The 21,392-nt window shown below is 33.8% G+C and overlaps 1 protein-coding gene across 1 annotated transcript in view; it reads left to right on the top strand.

Moving 5' to 3' along the window:
- Nucleotides 1-21,392, top strand: part of KCNH5 (potassium voltage-gated channel subfamily H member 5) — a 326,379-nt gene that overhangs the window by 212,478 nt on the left and 92,509 nt on the right. Inside the window, exon 8 of the mRNA XM_057731911.1 lies at nucleotides 2,580-2,779. Coding sequence (XP_057587894.1) covers nucleotides 2,580-2,779 — 200 coding nt within the window. The remainder of the gene's footprint in view (nucleotides 1-2,579; nucleotides 2,780-21,392) is intronic.

The following is a 21,392-nucleotide window of genomic DNA, read 5'->3' as shown; positions in this document are numbered from 1 at the left end:
ATGTGTATACATATATACATCCCCATATCTCCTCCCTCTTTAAGACTCCCTCCCATCCTCCCTATCCCACCCCTCTAGGTCATCGCAAAGCACTGAGCTTATCTCCCTGTGTTATGTAGCAATTTCCCACTAGCTATCTGTTTTACATTTGAAAATATTTTTAAGGAAGAAGTGATTTCTCCTTTTAAAAATATACATATATTATATGGAGCTGTATGTGTGATAAAATTTTATAAAGTTGTACACCAAAAAAATGACTGCATGTAAAAAACTAGTGAAATATAATGTCTATAGTCTGGTTAATTGTATTGTGCCATTGTCAGTTGTCTGGTTTTGATAAATTACTATAGTTCTGTAAGATGTCATAATGGAGAGAGCTGCATGTGGGTATATGTCAACTTTCTGCATGATTTTTATAACATTTCAAGGTAAAAATTATATATATGATTATGTATATGTTACATATATGTATATGTAATTAAATGTATTAACTTAAATTATGACTTTTATTAGTCCTACCTAGTGTAGGATACCACACTCACATGAAATGTGGAGGCCGAAGTTATCTTTGTAATACACCAGACTTAATGGGATGTTGATTATATTCTTCATTTAATAATGCTGAAAATTTTATTCATGTTTTAGTGCTTAAGCTTTCCATATGAGTAGAATGTGTGCATATTTAATGTAACCCCAAAGACGAAATGTGTGGTAATTTGTTAAACTAAAAGGCAAATATAGCATATTATAAGTATTTTAGGGAGTCAACAAGTTGAACATGTCAAAATAATGGTTCTGTGATATTTATTGACAACTTAAAATAGCTTGGAACTATTCAAAAACATGATTATAGCATTATTTCATTAACCTCTAAAAAGCTCATTGTTTTAAAAACATAGATTCTGTTTATGTCTCTTTTCTGGAAATGCAAAATTCCATTTGTTACATGATTCTTCTGCCATTAGTTTGTTCACATTATTTCTGTGTTTGTCCATCTTAATACCAACAATGATGGAATAGAATGTTAAATCTGTGATTACCTCTACTTTTTTGTTGTTTTTCAATATTAAAATTCAAAAATTTAAAGACCCATTTGATAAATGTCAGCACTATAGTCCTCCTACTCAGTTCTAACAAAATATCATCTCTCTTAAAAATTGTTCTGCACTGGCATCAAAATCCCTAAATAACAGCAAAAAAAGTAAAGCAAAAAAAACAAACAAAAAACCCAAAACCAAAAAACAACCCCCCAAAACCCAAAACACCAAACAAAACAAAACAAAACAAAACAAAACAATATATGCTTGTAAAATCATAGCTTCCTATAGTGAAATTGTAATTTGTTGTACTCAAAGAGCAGCTGTTATTTAAAAAAATGATTTTCTGAAAATAGACTGAAGATCTTAAGTTGCTTCACTGGCTTGATGTTATACTACTTCCATCAAACAGGATTTGGTTGATGAAACTGTGAAATGAAACGGTCCATTATTTTTGTTTAGAGGAGTCATTTTTCAAATGCTTAGAGGAACAAGAATGGAGGTGGTCATTGTCTGATACTCCACTTATTTGTAAAATGCTTATGGAATGAATTTGGTTACCAAACATTGTGTTTACTGAATATTAAGGAGAATAAAATACTGCCCTCTTTTCAAAAGAGCTTACTGTTAACAAAGCAGTGAAATCAAAGGGACAGGATAGCCTGGGAGTGGTATGTGATCAAAGGTGTGTTGATTTGGGGCCAAACTCAATTGCTTTTAAAAGCTCTTTCAAGATAAGGTCAATATTAGTTACCTGACCAGATCTGGAGAGAGAAGAGTTGGTAAATTATGGGTTGAGGGAAAGAGTAGCAATCAGGGGCATTAAAAAACCCCATTCCTTTCCTAGCCACTGTACATAAATAACAATGGTTGGCAAATTGACTTTATTCTTAATTAAAATAATGAAAGAAAAGAGCCTTATAATACTGGGTTACTGACATAAATTTAATAACTAGAATTTTCAGGCACTCCCAAAGTTTTATTTTAGCTGTTAATTCCAACCCTGTTTCTCTCTAGAATCTTCTAGAAATGGAAGACTTTGATTTGTCTCCCCCACCCATGTTTCTGATGTTCCGTCAAAAATATTGATGAACAGGGAAGTATTCCAAAAGCTGGAAGAAGCAAGTAGTGAGAAAGAGCATACATTTCTAAACTGGATCATCAATCCCTCAAAAATTTAAATTGATTAGGCTTCATTCAGGAGGACAGGGCTGGAGGATAACTTTAGTCATGAGGCTAAGAATATCTTAGGCACATCATAGCCTGTGTCATCTAATTCTTCGTGAAATCTATCAGCCACTCTCATGTTTTACCACAGTGACTAGAGTTGTGTTCACTCATAAAATCATGTTTATCATACTAAAGATAACATTTATTGAGTGAACACCAAATTCTAGGCACTCTTCTCAGGGGTTACAATGTATATCCCAAAAAGTTTATGACAGCGTCTCTGTCAAGTGATTCCTTGATTTCGCCAATATTCATACCATTTTTTTTTCACTTGGAATATTTGTTTTATTTTCATAATTTCTTCTCTTTCAGCTCTTCTTTATGCAACTATTTTTGGAAATGTTACCACAATTTTCCAGCAAATGTATGCCAATACCAACCGGTACCATGAGATGCTGAATAATGTACGGGACTTTCTGAAACTCTATCAGGTCCCCAAAGGCCTTAGTGAACGAGTCATGGATTACATTGTCTCAACATGGTCCATGTCAAAAGGCATTGACACAGAAAAGGTATGGGTTATTATTGTTGTTGTTATTTATTTTCTATTTCAATAGGATCTTCAGATGCCTGTAGCTTTCCCACTCACATATTACTTGTATAATTGCTTCATGAATGTTACTCTGTATTTCGTAAGTGACATATCAGTCAATCATATTATTTAGAGCTTGGAAGGTAGAAAACTCTCAACCATTAATCGTCAATTAGTACTAGTCATCACACTCGATTTAGGAATTGTGGTTCCTGAAAACAACTAATTGCTTAATTTCCCCAAAACACTCTCCTTACCAGAGAGTTTGCCGCATTCCTCTAAAATGCTGTGATGCCATTTCTTCTGCTAGATTTTATTCTTGATTTCTCTTTTGACATTTTACCCATTTAAAATTTAGAAACTTCTTTGCTTATAACTAAAAGATTATGTCTTCTATTCTACCCTCTATTTAAATTTCTCTTCTCTCTCTCACATGTTTTATAATGCAACTTATAATTCTTTGTTTTCCCCTTTTCCTTATACAAATCTATGAAGTAGCTATGACCCTCTCAATTCACCTGACATATCTAAGTTCTTGCTTGACTTTTCATGGAGCCTCTTTAAATTTTTCCAGTCTAACTCATATTAGGAGCAAAGAAGAAACTAAAGTCCTCCTCATGATAAACAAAATAAAAAAAAAAAAATCACTTCCTACACCCAGCCGATTCACATCAAATATAGGGAATGACAAGTAGGGCTTGCACATAAGAGTTTTAGAGAAAACTGATCTTGAGCTATTTCACTTTATAAGCATCAGTGAAGGCTTTATTTTTAGATACTGATTTTTGACATGATAATCAGATAGCACATAACCTTCCTTGCCATTTCCCACATATTTTATTTTTTCTTAATCGCATGAGGTCAACTTGTAGTTCTTCTTTCAGACCTGCTCAACAAGCACCTTTCAGTGTCAGAGTGAAAGAGCCAGTGAACAAACTAGATGTTTAGTTATGGAAATTTCATGAAACAAGTAGGTAGTTTTAAGCCAGAGCAGGTGTTAGGAGCAAAGGGTTGAGGGGAGGTGAAGGGAATATATTTGAAAAGTAAGAGTTGAGGGAGGGAAGCCTTCAGAGAGAGTGCAAGTGAGATACTGGAGGCTAGCTATGTGGAAGAGTTATGAAACAGCGTGAGATTTGCTCCTCTTTCCACATTTTACAAGGTGCAGTTAAATGGCCCCTTAAAGTTGAATGTGTGAGCACAGAAGGGAAAAGGACAAATTGCATGCCTGCGGAATTTGATTAATGTGTACCTGAACCAATATAAGGTTTGTAGGGAGGGAATCCAAAGAAGGAACAGGATCTTCTTCAGGGCTGCATGTGAGAGTCAATGTTTAAATTGCTAAAAGCAGGATGTTCTTTGAGGTTCACATTCAATGAAACTGAGCTCAAGAGGCAACTATCTACTTTGTCAATCACCATCTCAGAAGCTTTTCCTTCCAGAAAATTCAGTAGGCTTTCATGGTAGCTGACACAAAACATCAGTAAAATGATGGAATAATAGCCCTTTACATTAGAAAAGTGCCTGACCCAGAGCCTATGCCACAGATCTGGGACATGGCAGATTTTTGAGTTCCCTTCTCTAAATTCCTAGATACTGGGTTGGTTCAGGAATGGAACCAATAGATTCTCACAAACTTCCCCTCTAGTACCTGCTCAACTGTCTGCTTCATGATGCAGGTACTAGATGCAGGGTGTAATACACTGGCATCAGGTGTGTACGGAAATGTACCCACCACATACTTCTTACACTGACATTTTTTTTTTTGGTTGTTTGCTGTTCATCATTTGTGGTCACAGAAATGTACTTCTGATTGGTAGACTATCCATGGAAATAATAGGAAAAAAAATGGTGGGGAGGCTAATATTAAAGGTGAAATAAAATTTTTATTCACATAAAAAGATTTTTAAAGAAATAAGTAAAAATATTAAAAAAATGAATTAACTTTTAGATAAGATAAAATCATGAATGTTCCTTCTAACTGAATTGAAAATCCTTAGAATAGTTTTTGACCAGTAGGAAGAGCAGATTTAAAGAACTGTGGCACATTTGAAAGTCTTTGTATGTATTAATGCAATGGAATGCATAACAAATTAAGTGATAAATAAATTTGGCTAGAATATGTAAAACCTCTCACACCAAAAACCATGGAAACAAAAATGAGATAAAGCATTTGCAACAAATATCAGAGGTGAAAAATCACTTAATATGTAAAGTGATTTTATAGATCAATAAGAAGAATTAGAATATGTGGCGAAAATGAGCTGAATGCATAGATAATTTATAGAAGACAAAAGTACAAATTGCAAATTATAAAAGCCTACAAAAAAGTCTTATTTTCACTTGTAATGAATACTATTGAAAGAACAAGAGACTGTCAAAGATAATGCCCAATCTTAGCAAAGGCTAAGTAGTGACTGACACTATCATATTATTCTGGTCTGTGTGTACTTTGGTGGGACACTTCTTGAAAGCAGTCTGACCAAGATAATATCCTAAATTGGGGGACATTCTAGACCTCAGTCCTTATGCCTCTTCCCTTTCTGTCTAGAATCTCTCCTTCAGTGATATCATACAATCTCATGACTGTAATAATATATGCTACCACCACCCTAGTATACATGCTTATTGTGGACCTACTCCCTGAATCACAGATTCTCCTATCCAACTGCCTACTCATATCCAATGAAGTTGTCCAGAACTGAGCTCCTAATCATCTCTCATAAACCTGCTCCACTGACATTCTTCCCCAATGCAGGTAATGGAAACCACCTCTCAGTTGCTTAGGACAAACCTCCCACATTGAAATTTTCACCAGACCCTGTTGGCTCCACCTCAATTTCTTACCACCTCCATTGCTATCACATGGTTCAAGTCACCATCATGTCCTACCTGGGTTATTCTGTAGCCAAGTGATTGGTCTGTGTATCCACCCCGTCCCTGTATAGGTTATTCTCAGCACGGCAGCCAATGAGCTCATATGGCTTTCATAATAAAGCTTTCTATCTGCTATCTTCTTTCTCTCTCTTATCTCTCATCTCTATCTCTCTTTTTATTTTATTATCTAATCTATCCATCCATCCATCCAACCATGTATCCATCCATCCATCCATCCAACCGTGTATCTATCTATTATATATTCATTTTTGCTTTTGATAATAAGAATGACATTGGTTGAACCTGTTAAAATACAAAGGTAGAAAAAAGAAAACGAAAGTTTGACAACAGTAATCACATAAATCCTGTAATTGTAGTCATAATCTTAGAAATATGGATTTACTTGAGGATAGCTTTAGTAAACATCATCTGATTTTTAAGTTATATCATATTTGATATTAAAGACCTCTGTTAGACTTGCTGTTCCTCAATAAGTGAAACATTTGTCTTACTATATGTTTCTTATCTCACGTTCTGTTGATTGTTTCTTTCAAATATTTTATCAATGGTAGTTGTTATGAGATTTAACTTGGAGTATGTACTGAAAAAGATTGAAATATAATGTATGAAACGAAATGTCTTTGTTCTAATGCTTCTCTTAGTTCTAAAATAGCTATATTTTTTTCAGCTGCTGGTACAATAGAATTTAATGATGCATTGCAACAAATTAGAGAGAACCTGTGCCCCAATTACTGAGATTTCATTCTATCACTTCCACATATTTAGTTTTATAGATTTTTTGAATTCAGCTTTAACCCACAAGCAAATTAATCACTGTGATTTAATTCAGTCTTTTGTGAATAATGCTTTCTCTAAGACAAATTGTGGCATTAAAATCAGTACTGATGTGGAGATTGTAGCATTTTTATCATGAAAGGTTGCCTTAGGCAATTTAAAAACATAGAACAGTACCTAGATTAATTTTATTTGGTTGAAAGTATTTTATTGACTACTAATTACTATAGTTGCTTTAGATTCTTTTTAAATTTAATAACCAAAATCCATCCTCTGGGCTTTGCTACTTGCTAACATTCTGTGCACTTAAAAGACAAGAGAAATGGGTTGAATGAGTGAGGATTTAAAAGGGAAAGAGCAGGGGACTTCCTAGGTGGTGCAGTGGGTAAGAATCCGCCTGCCAGTGCAGGGGACATGGGTTCAATCCCTGCCCTAGGAAGATACCACATGCTGCGGAGCAACTAAGCCCGTGTGCCACAACTATTGAGCCTGCGCTCTAGAGCCCGTGAGCCACAACTGTTGAGCCCATGTGCTGCAACTACTGAAGCCCATGTGCCTAGAGCCCGTGCTCTGCAACAAGAGAGGCCACTGCAGTGAGAAGCCTGCGCACCACAATGAAGAGTAGCCCCCACTTGCTGCAACTAGAAAGCCCATGTGCAGCAACGAACACCCAACACAGCCAATAAAATAAATAAATTAATTAATTAAAAAAATAAAAGGGAAAGAGCAGATTATGGGAAAAAAAATAGAAAGGATGATAGTTAAAGCTACAGTTTGAAATGACTTTATTGAGAAATAATTCAAATAAAGTAAATGGCTGGGGACTTTTATTTTCAGTTTTAGGACTGTATGAAAAAATATACAACTTATAGAATGTTGTGTAAACCACATATTTCTCATAATACTGGATTCATTTTCAGCTTGCTTTGTAGAATGAAGTTTAAAAGCTTAACATTTTTTTATTTTCCACTGTCTAACATTTGTTTCCTAACGTTCTTTGAAGACGCTCAGTAGAAAAAACTCTTTGGTTTTCATTTCTTGTTTCATGTGTTTTGTAATAAGCATAAAGTATCAGTAGGCAGATCCCATTATATGAAAAGTTCTGGCAAAATTATGCAAAACATTCAGGCAGAGTTATGCCTTTGGAATGTAAAAAAATTGATTTTGAATATTTTAAAATCTTGGATTTTTTAAAAATTAAATCTATTGCAGGAGCATTTTCCTTCTTCCTAATAGAGTAGGCAATATATATATTTTTCTACAAATTAAAGTAACTTTCTTTTAATCAGTTTAGTTTTATACATATATGTTTTTTAATTTAGAAAATCCTGTCTAAATATTTCTTTGTATTCCTAAATGTGAAAAATGGGGATGTATTCTTATATATTCATGGTATCATTATGTTGGTTCAATATTTAAATTATTTAAATGCTTCAAGAAGTTTTTATAGCAATGTACAGCTGAAACCAAGAGTGAAGGCACTAGTCTTCCAAGAAGGGCTCCACCTGGTTAGATATGCCATGTTAAGTATATACATGTGAAGATAGTAAAAGAAAATTGAATTGGTCTTAAGATGCATTAGTGGAACTTTTGTCTTTGGATCAAGAGAGGTACTAATCATCCCAAAACAGTCCATGTTATTCATATCATAGATAAAATATTATGTTCAGCTACCAGCTGGATATTTTAAAAGAAATATTATCAAATGGCAGCACACTTGTGAAAAGATAATCATGATGACATAAAGTTCTGGGAATCTTATAAGATGAATAGTTAAAGGAAATATAAATATTTAGTTTGGCTAACTGAAGGCTTTGGGGAGAGGTATGACAGGTGACCTGAAGTATTTGAAATATTTAAAGATACAGTGATCTATCTGCTTCAGGAGGAAATTAACTCCCTGCCAGTAAAGGATACAGATAGAACAGAGTACAAAATGAACTATCAGGTCCTGGCACTAAAATTACATGATACTTGTATCTGAATGATTTAGAGTACTATTATATATCATAATCTTTTTACAATTCAGAAACATATATTCGAGATCCTATATTAAAAATTATAGAATAAAATTAAGTAATGGTTCAATAATTATTTCTCAACAATTTTTTATTCGTACATCTACATACTATAGTTTTACACATGGAACGAACTGGTTTCTTTCAAGGTAGCAGAAGAAATACCATCTTACAAAAATTATGAAGACTCAGCATCCCGATGGGGCTAAGCCAGCCCAAGTCCATGGGATAGTTGGCATGTTTTTCCTGTGGTCGTTAAATAAATTGCTGGTTGAGCAAGAGAGACTATGGCTAGTTTATTATTATAGGAAACTATATTTTAGCCTATTTTGTGAAAGTGTCATGGCCCAAATATCGGAAAGTGTGGCTTTTGTATCTATACCTATACATGTCAAGGGAATTTAACTATTGTCATAGCCACATGTGCTTCTCAGTTGTTACCTACTGAAAAATTACAGGGTAAGCATTCAGACTTATTATCGACATTTTTCTTTTCTAGCTGAACTACAGGCATTACCTGAAAAGGTAGACTTTATCTGAAAGCTCAATTATATTTTTCCTTTCATAGATCAGAAGTTAAATAAAATAATACTCAAGGGTTTATTAAATAGAAACATTATAAGTAGATAGGAACTTTAATATTTTCTGTGATAGTTATTTGGAACATCAAATTATATTTAGTGTGTCATGGCTTTTGGCATGGTTTAAGAGTACTCCAATGCCAGGTTTATATTATTGTTAGCTAACATAATTACTAGTAAACTTTTGTGTGTCAGGTAGTAGGCAGTATTATTTTTCTTTGGTAAGGATAGGGAGACACTGTATAACTGGTTAAAACCTGAGTGACTCAACCCTTTCTCTAGGAATAATATTAAAGTGCATTCTTTTATGTACCATGCTGAAATTTACTTTAGTGCATTAGAGTGGGCTAGTTTGTATTTCATTTTCTTACCATTCTGTCACTAGCCTCTGAGGAAGGGACTACAGAATCATTTGATAGCTATAGTCCAGGAATGAGAAGGAGTTGTCCATATAGGGCCACGGATGACTTGTTCAGTAACCTGGCTTTATCTTGACCATGAGGATTACTTTCCATGCTTGTGTGTTTGCACAATGGAAACAATGGAGATACCACCACCAACCTTACTTAGCTGGCTAGAGGATGAAAAGTGCCCACATAGTGCCTGAATATGATAAGCAATAATAAGTACTATCAAGTAATTTAGTTTATAGTGGTTACAATTGATTTCCTCCTTTACTAATCATAAACTATAAAAGCTAGGTCATGCCTGGAATTATTTTTTAAATTGCTTGGTATTCAGTGCATACTGTTGTCTTTAAAGATAGATAAAAATAGAACCTCAACTGGAGGGTAATTTGGGTGAATAAAATATTTCTATATATAGACTGTACACAAATAAATATATTTTGCATTGTGGTGAAAAAATGAATCCACATGTTACAGATGGTGTTATAGTATGAGTAGGTGTTTGTAACCAACTTATTATTTTGTACTAAGCCACCTTGATAGATCTGTTTTTTAACTCTAACTTTACTACAGTAAATCTGCAGGAATGGCTGTTGAAATACCTATTTTTAAATGAGATCATAGTGCTTCCTACAACTTTTGCAGTTTGCTAGATAAAGGTAGGATTATACAGATGGCTGATATTATTTGACTGTGTTTATTTTTAATTTTTATTCCAGAGCCTTGTAGCTTTCTACTGTCAGCCCACTTTCCCATCTCTTTCCTGGTTTTTATGGTAATAACTAAAAGATGCCTATGTTTTGGCTTATACTGTTTTTTTTTATTTTGGTCATTTATATTCTTTGAAGTACTAAAAGCTACTTTTAGCTTCTTTACTAGTAGTGCTAAATAACTAATGGTCATCCCTGTCTGGCCCAGCAGAAGGCAGTGAGAGGGTGGAGCAAATAGAGTTAAATACATTAAAAGAAAATGAATAATTGTTATGTAAGAAAGAAATTCCTCTAGTTGTTCATTGCCAATTGCCTAAGATTGCTGCTTCATACCCTCCTCCTTGGCCCAGTCCTGGAGTCAAAGAGAGAGATGCATTGCTTATGCAGTCTAGCAAGTTTCTCTAAATTTTGCTTATTATGAGTCTCGATCTATCTTGAGACCTTTAGACATTCTCTTCTTTTCTTATATTAGCTTTCTTCTTCATTTCTTTATATCTCAGACTTTCTTGTGGAAATCTTCATTTCCCTAATTTCTGCTGGGGTATCTCTAAGACATAGAAGACATCAATTAAGGAAGGCTCTATACTATGGCAGAATTTATACAAAGGAAAATAGCCATCTTTTAGAATTTGCATCCAAATCAAAAGGAAACATAGTTTTACAGTCCAAGGTGGATCACATGATAGGCTACAAAACAAGTCTCAGTAAGTTCAAGAAAATTAAAATCATGTCCAGTATCTTTTCCAACCATAATGTTATGAGACTAGAAATCAACTAGAAGAAAAAAATTGCAAAAAACACACAAACACGTGTAGGCTAAACAGTATGCTACTAAACAACCAGTGGATCATTGTCAAATTCAAAGAAGAAATAAAAAAATACCTGAGACAAATTAAAATGAAAACACAGCAATCTGAAATATATGGGATGCAGCAAAAGCAGTTCTAAAAGGGAAGTTTATAGTGATACAAGCATATCTCAGGAGACAAGAAAAATCTCAAATAAACAACCTAATCTTATACCTCAAGGGCCAAAAAAAAGAACAAACAAAACCCAAAGTTAATAGGAGAAAAGAAGTCATAAAGATGAGAGCAGAAGCAAATGAAATAGAGACTGAAGAAAACAGAAAAAGTAAATGAAACTAAGAGCTGGTTCATTGTGATAAACAAAAAGATAAACAAAATTGATAAACCTTTAGCCAGATGCATCAAGAAAAAAAGCAAGATACCTGAATCAGTAAAATCAGAAATAAAAAAATTAGTTACAATCAACATCACAGAAATACAAAGGATCATAAGAAATTACTGTAAACAATTATATACCAATAAAATGGACAACTTAGAGGAAATGGACAATTTCCTAGAAATGTAAATCTCCCAAGACTGAATGAGGAAGAAATAGAAAATACAAACAGACAGATTACCAGTAATGATACAGCATCAGTAATAAAAAGAAATTCCCAACAAATGAAAGTCCAGGACTAAATGACTTAACAGGTGGATTCTACCAAACATTTGGAGAACATTTAGGAAGTCTACCAAACATTAGAGAACTTCTCAAACTATTCCAAAAATTTGCAGAGGAAGGAATGCTTCCAAACTCAGTCTGTGAGGTCAGCACCACCCTGATACAAAAACCAGACAAACAAATAACACAAAAAAGAAAATTAGAGGCCAGTATCACTGATGAACATAGATGCAAAATCCTCAACAAAATATTAGCAAAACAAATTCAACAATATATGAAAAGGATCATACACCACAATCAAGTGGGATTTATTCCAGGGATGCAAGGATGTTTCAACATCCAAAAATCAATCAATGTGATACATCACATTAAAAAAATTAAAGAATAAAAATAAGATCTCTATAGATTCAGAAAAAGCCTTTGACAAAATTCAACATCCATTTATGAAAAAAACTCCACAAAGTGTATACAGAGGGAATATACTTCATGTAATAATGACCATATATGATAAGCCCACAGCTAATATTATACTGAATGATAAAAAGCTGAAAGCATTTCCTCTAAGATCAGGAACAAGACAAGGATGCCCACTGTCACCATTTTTATTCAACATAATATTGGAAGTCCTAGCCACAGTCATCATACAAGAAGGAGAAATAATATGAATCCAAATTGGAAGGGAAGAAGTAAAATTGTCACTGTTTGCATATGACAAGATACTATACATTAAAAAATTATAAAGATGCCACCAAAAAACTACTAAGGCTCGTCAGTGAACTGAGTAAAGTTGCAGGATACAAAATTGATACACAGACATCTGTTACATTTCTATACACTAAGAACAAACTATTAGAAGGAGAAAATAAGAAAAAAATCCCACTTACAGTCTCACCATAAAGGATAAAATGCCTAGGAATAAATCTAACTAGGGAGCTAAAGACTTGTACTTGGAAAATTATAAGACACTTATGAACAAATGTATAGATGACTGAAAGAGATGTAAAGACATACTGTGTTCATGGATTGGAAGAAATAATGTTGTTAAAATGACCATATTATCCAAAGCAATCTACAGATTCAATGCAGTCCCTATCAAAATACCAAGGACATTTTTCACAGCACTAGAACAAATAATTGAAAAAAGTCTGCATGGAAACAAAAAGGCCCCAAATAGCCAAAACAATCTTGAGAAAGGAGAATGAGGCTCGAGGTTTCACACTTCCTGAATTCAGACTATATTACAAAGCTACAGTAATCAAAACAGCATGGTACTGGCACAAAAACAGACACATAAATCAGTGGAATGGAATAGACAGCTCAGAGATAAACCCATGCTCCTGTTTGATTAATCTACAACAAAGGAGGCAAGAATAATAGAGAAAAGATGGTCTCTTCAATAAGTGGTCCTCAAAAAACTGAATAGCTACTTGTAAAAGAATGAAATTGTAACATTTCCTCACACCATATACAAAAAATAAACTCAAAATAGTTAAAAGACCTAAATGTAAGACCAGAAACCATAAAACCGCTAGAAAAAATCATAGACAGGACATTCTTTGATATAAATTGTAGCAATATTATTTTTTGGGTATGTCTCCTAAGGCAAAGGAAACAAAAGCCAATATAAACAAATGGGGCCTAATTAAACTTAAAATACTTTGCATATCAAAGGAAAACATCAACAGAATAAAAAGACAATCTACTGAATGGAGAAACTATTTGCAATTGATATGACTGATAACAGGTAATATCCAAAATATAATAACAGGTCATACAGCTCAATATGAAAAAAACGAAACAATCTGCTTAAAAAATGGATGAAAATACGAGTACACATTTTCCCAAAGAAGACATACAGATGACCAACAGGCAGGTGAAAAGATGCTCAACATGTCGAATCATTAAAGAAATGAAAATCAAAACAATGAGATATCACCTCATACCTGTCAGAATGACCCATCAAAAAGACTAGAAATAACAAATGTTGGTGAGGCTGTAGAGAAGAGGGACCCTTGTACACTGTTGGTGGGAATGTAAGTTGGTACAGACACAATGCAAAATAGTTTCGAGGTTCCTCAATAAACTAAACATAGAACTATCACATGATCTAGCAGTCCCACTCTTGGGTATGTATCCAAAGAAACAAAAACACAAATTTGTAAAGATACAGGCACCCTACTGTTTGTAACAACATTACTTACAATAGCCATGATATGGAAGTAATCTAAGTGTCCATCAACAGGTGTATGGATAAAGATGATATGCCACACACAAACACACACCCACACCCCCCCCCCCACATACACACTGGAATACTACTCAGCCCTAAAAAAGAAGTAATTTTGCCTTTTGCAGCAACATGCGGGGACCTGGAGGGTGTTACACTTAGTGAAATAAGGCAGACTGAGAGACATAAATACTGTATTTTATCATTTTATATGTGTAATCTAAAAAATAAAATGAATGAATATAACAAAAAAGAAACAAAGCCAGATATGGAGAGGAAACTAGTTGTTACCAGTGGGGAGAGGGTAGGGTGGAGGGGGAAGGGAGGAGTAGGGGATTAAGAGGTACAAACTACTATGTGTAATAACTTTAGATGGAGTATAATCTATAAAAATTTTGAATCACTATGTTGTACACCCGGAACTAATATAATGTTGTAAATCAACTATACCTTGTTATAAAAAAAAACGGGGAAACGTGGTTTTGTAGGATATTGTAGTAATTGCTATGGAGTGGTAAATAAAAATATACATAGTCCCTGTTCTTGTGTTGTTCTAAATTTAATATGAGAAGAAAGACTTAAATAACCACAGAGATAAATGTATGATTGAAAGTTGTGATGATGCTTGAAATATAATACAGGGAGCTATGGAAGATTTAAAAAGAATAGAAGAGGGAGTGGATCTAGTTAAGGTTGGAGGATGTGGTTTAAAGGAAGCAATGAAGAAAGCAATAAAATTTGGACATAAAAGCTTGTTAGAAAATGAAACTTCACATATTTTATAATAAAGCTCAAAGTACCTATATGCTAATCCTCAAGTCTGAAGATGGAAAACAAAAGAGTGGAGAAAAAGCAAAGGTCTAATTTGTCCATTAGCTACTTAAATCATTAATTAGCTATACATAAACTCTACATTCTATGTGCTATAGAATAATTTGAACTGAGTATTCATATTGGCTAAAAATCTTGCTCTAAAACCAATAACAGCATATACAGGGACACATTGACTCCACTGGTTCCCTAATCCTGATTAAACTAATCAGCACATATTTGTTTAGAAATGGGTCTGCTGCCTTTGTGGACAAGTGTCAAAGAATACATTCATGACCAGAGCATACTTTACACATTCTGTTCTCATCACTTCTACCAAGGATGAATAAATGTTATAAGAAAAATATTTTTCTAACCATTTTCCCCCCAAAACCATTTATTTAATAAAGATACATGACTGTTATATAAAATAAGAACTAAGAACTAAGATCTAGGAAAAGAAGAAACTATAATTACACATAATCCCACCACTCACAGGAATGTAGCTTGCCACAAACATACAGTACCACTATAAGAAATTATGGAATGAATATACCAATAGTGGTCCTACCATCAAACTTATTACTTATATAGGACACCTATTACAAGAAAAAGGCCTGATTCTGTCATCGAAATTTGGTGGAGTACTAGAGCTAATATTCTTGATAATAAATTTATCTTTAATTGGTTTTAAGAAACTTCTTGTAATAAAATCTCCCTACAAACTTAAGGAAGAGTTTCATTTATTTGGCTTTTTGAGAGCTATTGTAAAAGATTCAAAAGTAAGACAAAACAAAATATTCAAAAACAAAACAAACCAAAACAAGCAAATGTACAAAACATCCTAAACAGCCTAATTTTTCCTTTTTGATCGTTTAGTTTTAAACTATATCATAAGAGATTCAAAAGAACTGAGAGAAAACCCCAAATCTTAATTCCATGACTTTTACTTTCTAACTGATAAAACATGAGAGCTGATGTCATTTAATCTTAATATACCTTTGTTCTTTGCTGGCAATGATGCATAAGAATGTTAGTGTCAAAATATGAGTTATTTTACAGAAGTAAATTTTCTGGTTGACTTAAACTTGTATTTTCCTGCACAATTATTTAAGAAGAATCTTGAGAAAAGCCTTTCAAATGATATTACATATTTTCCTTAAAGAGAATATTATATATTACATAAATTAGGAAAATATTTTCTTCACAAGGAGGACTACACCTCCTCATGAATTTAGACATGTACTTGTTTAATACATTGATTCCAAATCACATAGTAGAGAAAGGCAGTTTGGTTATTATAATTTTAAGGATAAGCTCCTAAAATAGTATATCAAATATAATTTATCCTTACGTTTGTTCATATTTATATTGATTTTCACACAAAATTATGAACTTCTCAAAAAATTAAAGTTGCTATAAAACAAGACATGCATAAACACTTCCACATATACATACAAGGGAAGAAACACAATAGAGGTGTCTAGACATCTGGAGTGTCATTTTTACTGAACTTGGTCATATTGAGCTTTTGATTTTCTTGGCTGCTGAATTAAAAAGAGAACTGTTGTCTATTAAAGGAAACAAACACATTTGCCTAAAGACTGATATATTTTCTTCTGGCACTGAATCCAAAAAGGACTTTGTCATGCAAAGCTTTTTGTTTACAAGCAACAGAGTCTATTGATTAAGATCAGGGATCAGCAAACTTTTTGTATAAAGGACCAGAAAGTAGATACTTCAGACTTCGTGGTCCATGTGGTCTTTGTCTCAACTACTCAATTTTGCCATTGTAGCATTAAAAGAGCCATAGACAACATGTAAATAATGAATACTGCTTTGTCCCAATGAAAGCTTATTTATAGTCACATTGAATTTCACATATTTTTACATGTCATAAAATGTTATTTTCTAGTCCGTCCCCCCCCCCCCCGCCCCCCGTCAGCTCTAATCATTTAAAAATGTAAAAACCATTCTTAGCTTACTGGCCATACAAACACAGGTGGCAGTCCAGATTTGGCCCTCAGGTCCTAGTTTGCTACCTCTGCTTGTGATGACTGCATCTCTAGTCAGATTGTCAGATTTCTATCCTATTTAAAATTGCAGCATCTCTGCCCTTAAAGTTCTGAGGTACCTTCCAAGATTTAATTTTCCTCACAGAACTTATCACAACTTAAAGTATTTTATATATAGTTCATTTCTTTATTTGTTAATTGTGCAACTATTGGAATAAACATTTCAGGCAGGCAACAAGTTTTGCCTCTTTTGTTCATTGCTGAATAATTCACACCTAGAATAGTGTTAGATGATCAATAAATGTTTATTTTATCAATGGATGTAATTCTGGGGTTCATAAAGACATATAAATTTGGAAGCCATTAATATATAAAAGGCCAAGGGCTTAGCTGTGATCACTCAAAATGACATTGTAGCTAGGAAAGAGAAAAGAGCATAAGATCAAGCTTTGAGAAACTCCTACATTTTGAAGAAATAGACGAGAAAGGGCCCGAAAGGACATTGATCGGTGGTTGGTGATATGAGATCAAAAGCAGATATATTTGCTTTTATGGAAGTCAAGAGAGAAAATGAACAACTATCTTGAAATCCTCTAAAATATAAATAAAATGTGAAAATTCTGTTTGGATTTTTCAACAGAGAGCATATTGGTAGGCTTGATTAAAGCAGATTTATTAGAGTAGTAGAGACAGATGCAACATTGGAGTGAAGAGGAGTAATGTATAGTAATTAAGAGTGTGATTCTGGCATAGAGATAATCAGATTAACATATGGTAATGGCTCAAGTTAATGAATCTAAAATTAGCCCCAAACATATGGGGAGACATTATGTATGACAGAGATAGGCAAATATACATGAATGGGAAAGGCAAGACCATTCAATAAAGGTTACTGGGCTTAATGAGAAAAAAAGTTCAGTTAGACCTCTCCTTCCCACCATATCAATCAATTCTGGGCTTTAAGATTTAAACATGAAAACAACTGTGTCAATTTCATATGGAACCACAAAGGACATCAAATAGCCAAAACAATCTTGAGAAAGAACAAAACTGGATACATAATACTTCCTGATTACAAAATACAAGTAAACCTGCAGTAATTAAAATGGTATGGTACAGGCATAAAGACAGACATATAGACCATGGAACAGAACAAAGAGCCCAGAATTAAACTTGCACATAGATAATCAATTGATCTTTGACAAGGGTGCCAAGAATTCACAATGGCGAAAGGATAGTCTTTTCAACAAATGGTGTTTGGAAAACTGGACATTCACATGCAAAAGAATGAAACTGGATTCTTATCTGACACCATACACAAAAATCAACTCAAAATGGATTAAGACATTGCCAAGACCGATGTCAAAAAGTTTCCCCCTGTGTTTTCTCTAGGAAGTTTAGAGTTTCAAGTCTTATGTTTAAATCTTTGTAATTTCTTGGATATGACACCAATAGCATAGGCAACAAAAGCAACAATAGACAAATGAGACCACATCAAACTAAGAAGCCTCTGTACAGCAAAGGAAGAAGATAACAGGTGAAAAGGCAACTTATGGAACGGGAGGAAATATTTGCAAACCCTGCATGTAATGAGGGGTTAATATCCAAAATATATAAGGAACTCACAACTTAATAGTAAAAAAAACAAATAACCCAATTTAAAAACTGGGCAAAGGTCTTGAATAGACATTTCTCCATAAAAGACATACAAATAGCCAACAGGTATATGAAGATGCTGTGTTATAGAAAGAGCAAGAGGGCTTTGAGTCACCCAAACCATGAATCTGTCATTGACCTTTGTAAAATGGAAATAATAAGATCTGCACTGTATAATTTTCAAGAGAATTAAAATGTTGGTGTCATTTTCTATTTCTTTCAAAGTCTGAACCAATTGAATCTAAGAAAACAAGATTGAAATCCCTGCCAAGCTGTGTTTGAGCCTTAGGAGAGGGATATTTTGTTTGCTATGCTAGTAAAATACTAGGTACTGTGATTTCACAAATAGGCATAAGGCTGCTGACTCTCCAGGGCAAGGTAAGTTTTGAGTCACTCGGGTCTTTGGGCTTTCCCAGAGTGTTATTCACATTTCACTGATAAAATAGTGTGGTAGGTGTTGTTGGTAAACTATCTTAATCAGTAGACTAGAAGCTTCTGAAGGTAGTGGCTGTATATATATATATATATATATATATAGTTCATATAAATTTATATTTATTTATATAATATAAATATATATTATATATTTATATATTTTTAAGTATATATATTTGTATAAGTATATAATATATATTTATAATAATATAAATGTTATATAAATTATATACTATAAATATTTATAAATATTTAATATATAATACTATTTAATATGTAATATATATTTAATATAATTATTATATATAAATATTATATTATATAAATATATATAAACATATATATATATATTTTGTCTATATCTGAAAGATAAGGCATGTTCCTGGAGTTCATAGGTGACCATCAATCAATGAGCAAATGAAATAGCAAACACTCATAGAGCTGTTTTAGAGTGCTTTTGAAACCTTGAAACTCAGATTGGGACTTGAGTCCACTGTCTTTTAACTGAGATCACACACCTGGTCTCAGGACTTAATGAAGCTCAGGTTCTTGATGTCTTATCACAGAAAGAATTCAGTGAGAGACAAATGATAGGTAAAATGTGGATTTATTTACAAATGATAGATAAGAGAGAAACATACTCTACAGACAGAGTGTGGTCCATCTTAGAAGGCGAGAACATCACCCAGGTATGGGGTTGTCAGTTTTTATAGGGGTGGGTAATTTCAAAGGCTAATGAATGGGAGGAGTATTCCAGCTATTGTGGGGAAGAGGCCAGGACTTCCAGGAATTGGGCTGCCACCCACTTTTTGACCTTTATGGTTGGTCTTGGAACTGTCTGGTGCCTGTGGGTGTGTCATTTAGCTTGCTGATGTTTTACAATGAGTGTATACGGAAGCTCAAGGTCTAGTGGAGGTCGATTCATCCACCATCTTGGAGCTATTTGGTTCTAATCAGTTTATGTCATGTCCTTGGGCTATGTTATTCTTTTAAAGGTTGTGCCCTGCCCCCTCCCCTCCTGTTTCACTTTGAAAATCTCTATGAACTTAGTCAGGTATGGAGTTATTCTCTTTTCTTTGATACTGCTTTTTCGGTTTATTAGATTAGTTACAATTTGCAAAGCTAATATCATTAAAGGATTCATTAAATGGAAAAAAAATAATTACATAAAGATTTTTGTTCAGATATAAAACATCACTAAGGACCAAACAAACTTTTTGTCTAAATGAGATTTTCAGTGCAGTTTTGAAGTGTCTTGGCATTTAAGATGAAACTGGAATATTTTATAGAGAGCTGTGTTATAAATTGCAGAATTACAGCTTGACTTCCCAGAGCAAAGGGTTTTTTGGCTAAAGCCTTTGGCTTTGGGCTAGAGGCTAATGCCTTAGGTCAGAGGTTTAGCATTTGGTTAACCCGGGGGCAGAAAGACAAACTGTAGTTGTCTCTGATGAGATTAAGCTAATTTTCCAGCCAAGCTGGCACATGTAAATCTGGAGCATACAGACAGTTCTCTAGTAGGGGCATTCTCAAGTATTTTTGGCTTTATTAAAAGTAGCACTTAATAAAAGTATATAAATGGCACTGAATGCAATGCTCTGCTATTAGTTGATGTTCTAGGGGCTCTGACTGAAGGGATATCTGTGCCTTCCTGAAAAGGGAGGGAAAAAACTTAGTTTTTGTTAATTCAAAACTTTTAGCTTTATTTTTTTTTAACTTTTTATTTTGAGATAATTGTAGATAACATGCAGTTGTAAGAAACAATATAAGATTCTACCTTTTACCCAGTTTCCCTCATAACCAGGAAGTTGACATTGATATGAATCATTAACCTTATTCAAATTTCACCAGTTTTACACACACTAATTTTTCTCTGTGTGTAAGTGTGTGTTTGTGTGTTTGGTTCTACACCAAACAATTTTATCACAAGCATGGATTCATGCAACCACGACCAGAGTCAAACTATAGGACAATTCCATCACCACGGGTCATGTGCTAACCTTCCACTGCCATAGCCACTTTCCTCCCCCAATCCTTCCTAAATCCTGGCAACTACTAACCTATTCTCCAGCTCTTTAATATTATCATTTCAAGAATGCTATGTAAGTAGAACCATGTAAACGTGTGAGATTAGCTATATTCATTGTGCATAATTCCCTTGAGAATTATGGGAAATTCCAAATTATTGCATGTATCACTAGATTGTTCCTTTTTATTACTAATGGTATGTCATGGCACAGATGTACAACAGTTTGCTCAACTATTCAGCCACTGAAGGAAATTTCTGTTGTTTCCATTTGTGGCTATTACACATAGAACTACTATAAACATTCATGGGCAGGTTTTTGTGTGGACATGAATTTTCATTTCTCTGGAATAAGTGCCCAAGAGTATAATTGCTGGGTCATATGTTAACCACATGTTTAGTTTTGTATGAAACTGCCGCACTCTTTTCCAGAGTAGATGTACAATTTTGTATACCTACCAGCCATATATGAACAATTTACTTTCTGTGCATTCTTATATCATTTGGGGTTATCACTATTATTTTAGGTGGGCAGTGATATCACATTGTAGATTTAAATTGTATTTCCCTAATGG

Source organism: Hippopotamus amphibius, chromosome 4 (genome assembly GCF_030028045.1).
Source record: "Hippopotamus amphibius kiboko isolate mHipAmp2 chromosome 4, mHipAmp2.hap2, whole genome shotgun sequence".
Taxonomy (NCBI): Eukaryota; Metazoa; Chordata; class Mammalia; order Artiodactyla; family Hippopotamidae; genus Hippopotamus; species Hippopotamus amphibius.
This window is presented reverse-complemented; position numbering and strand designations above follow the sequence as displayed.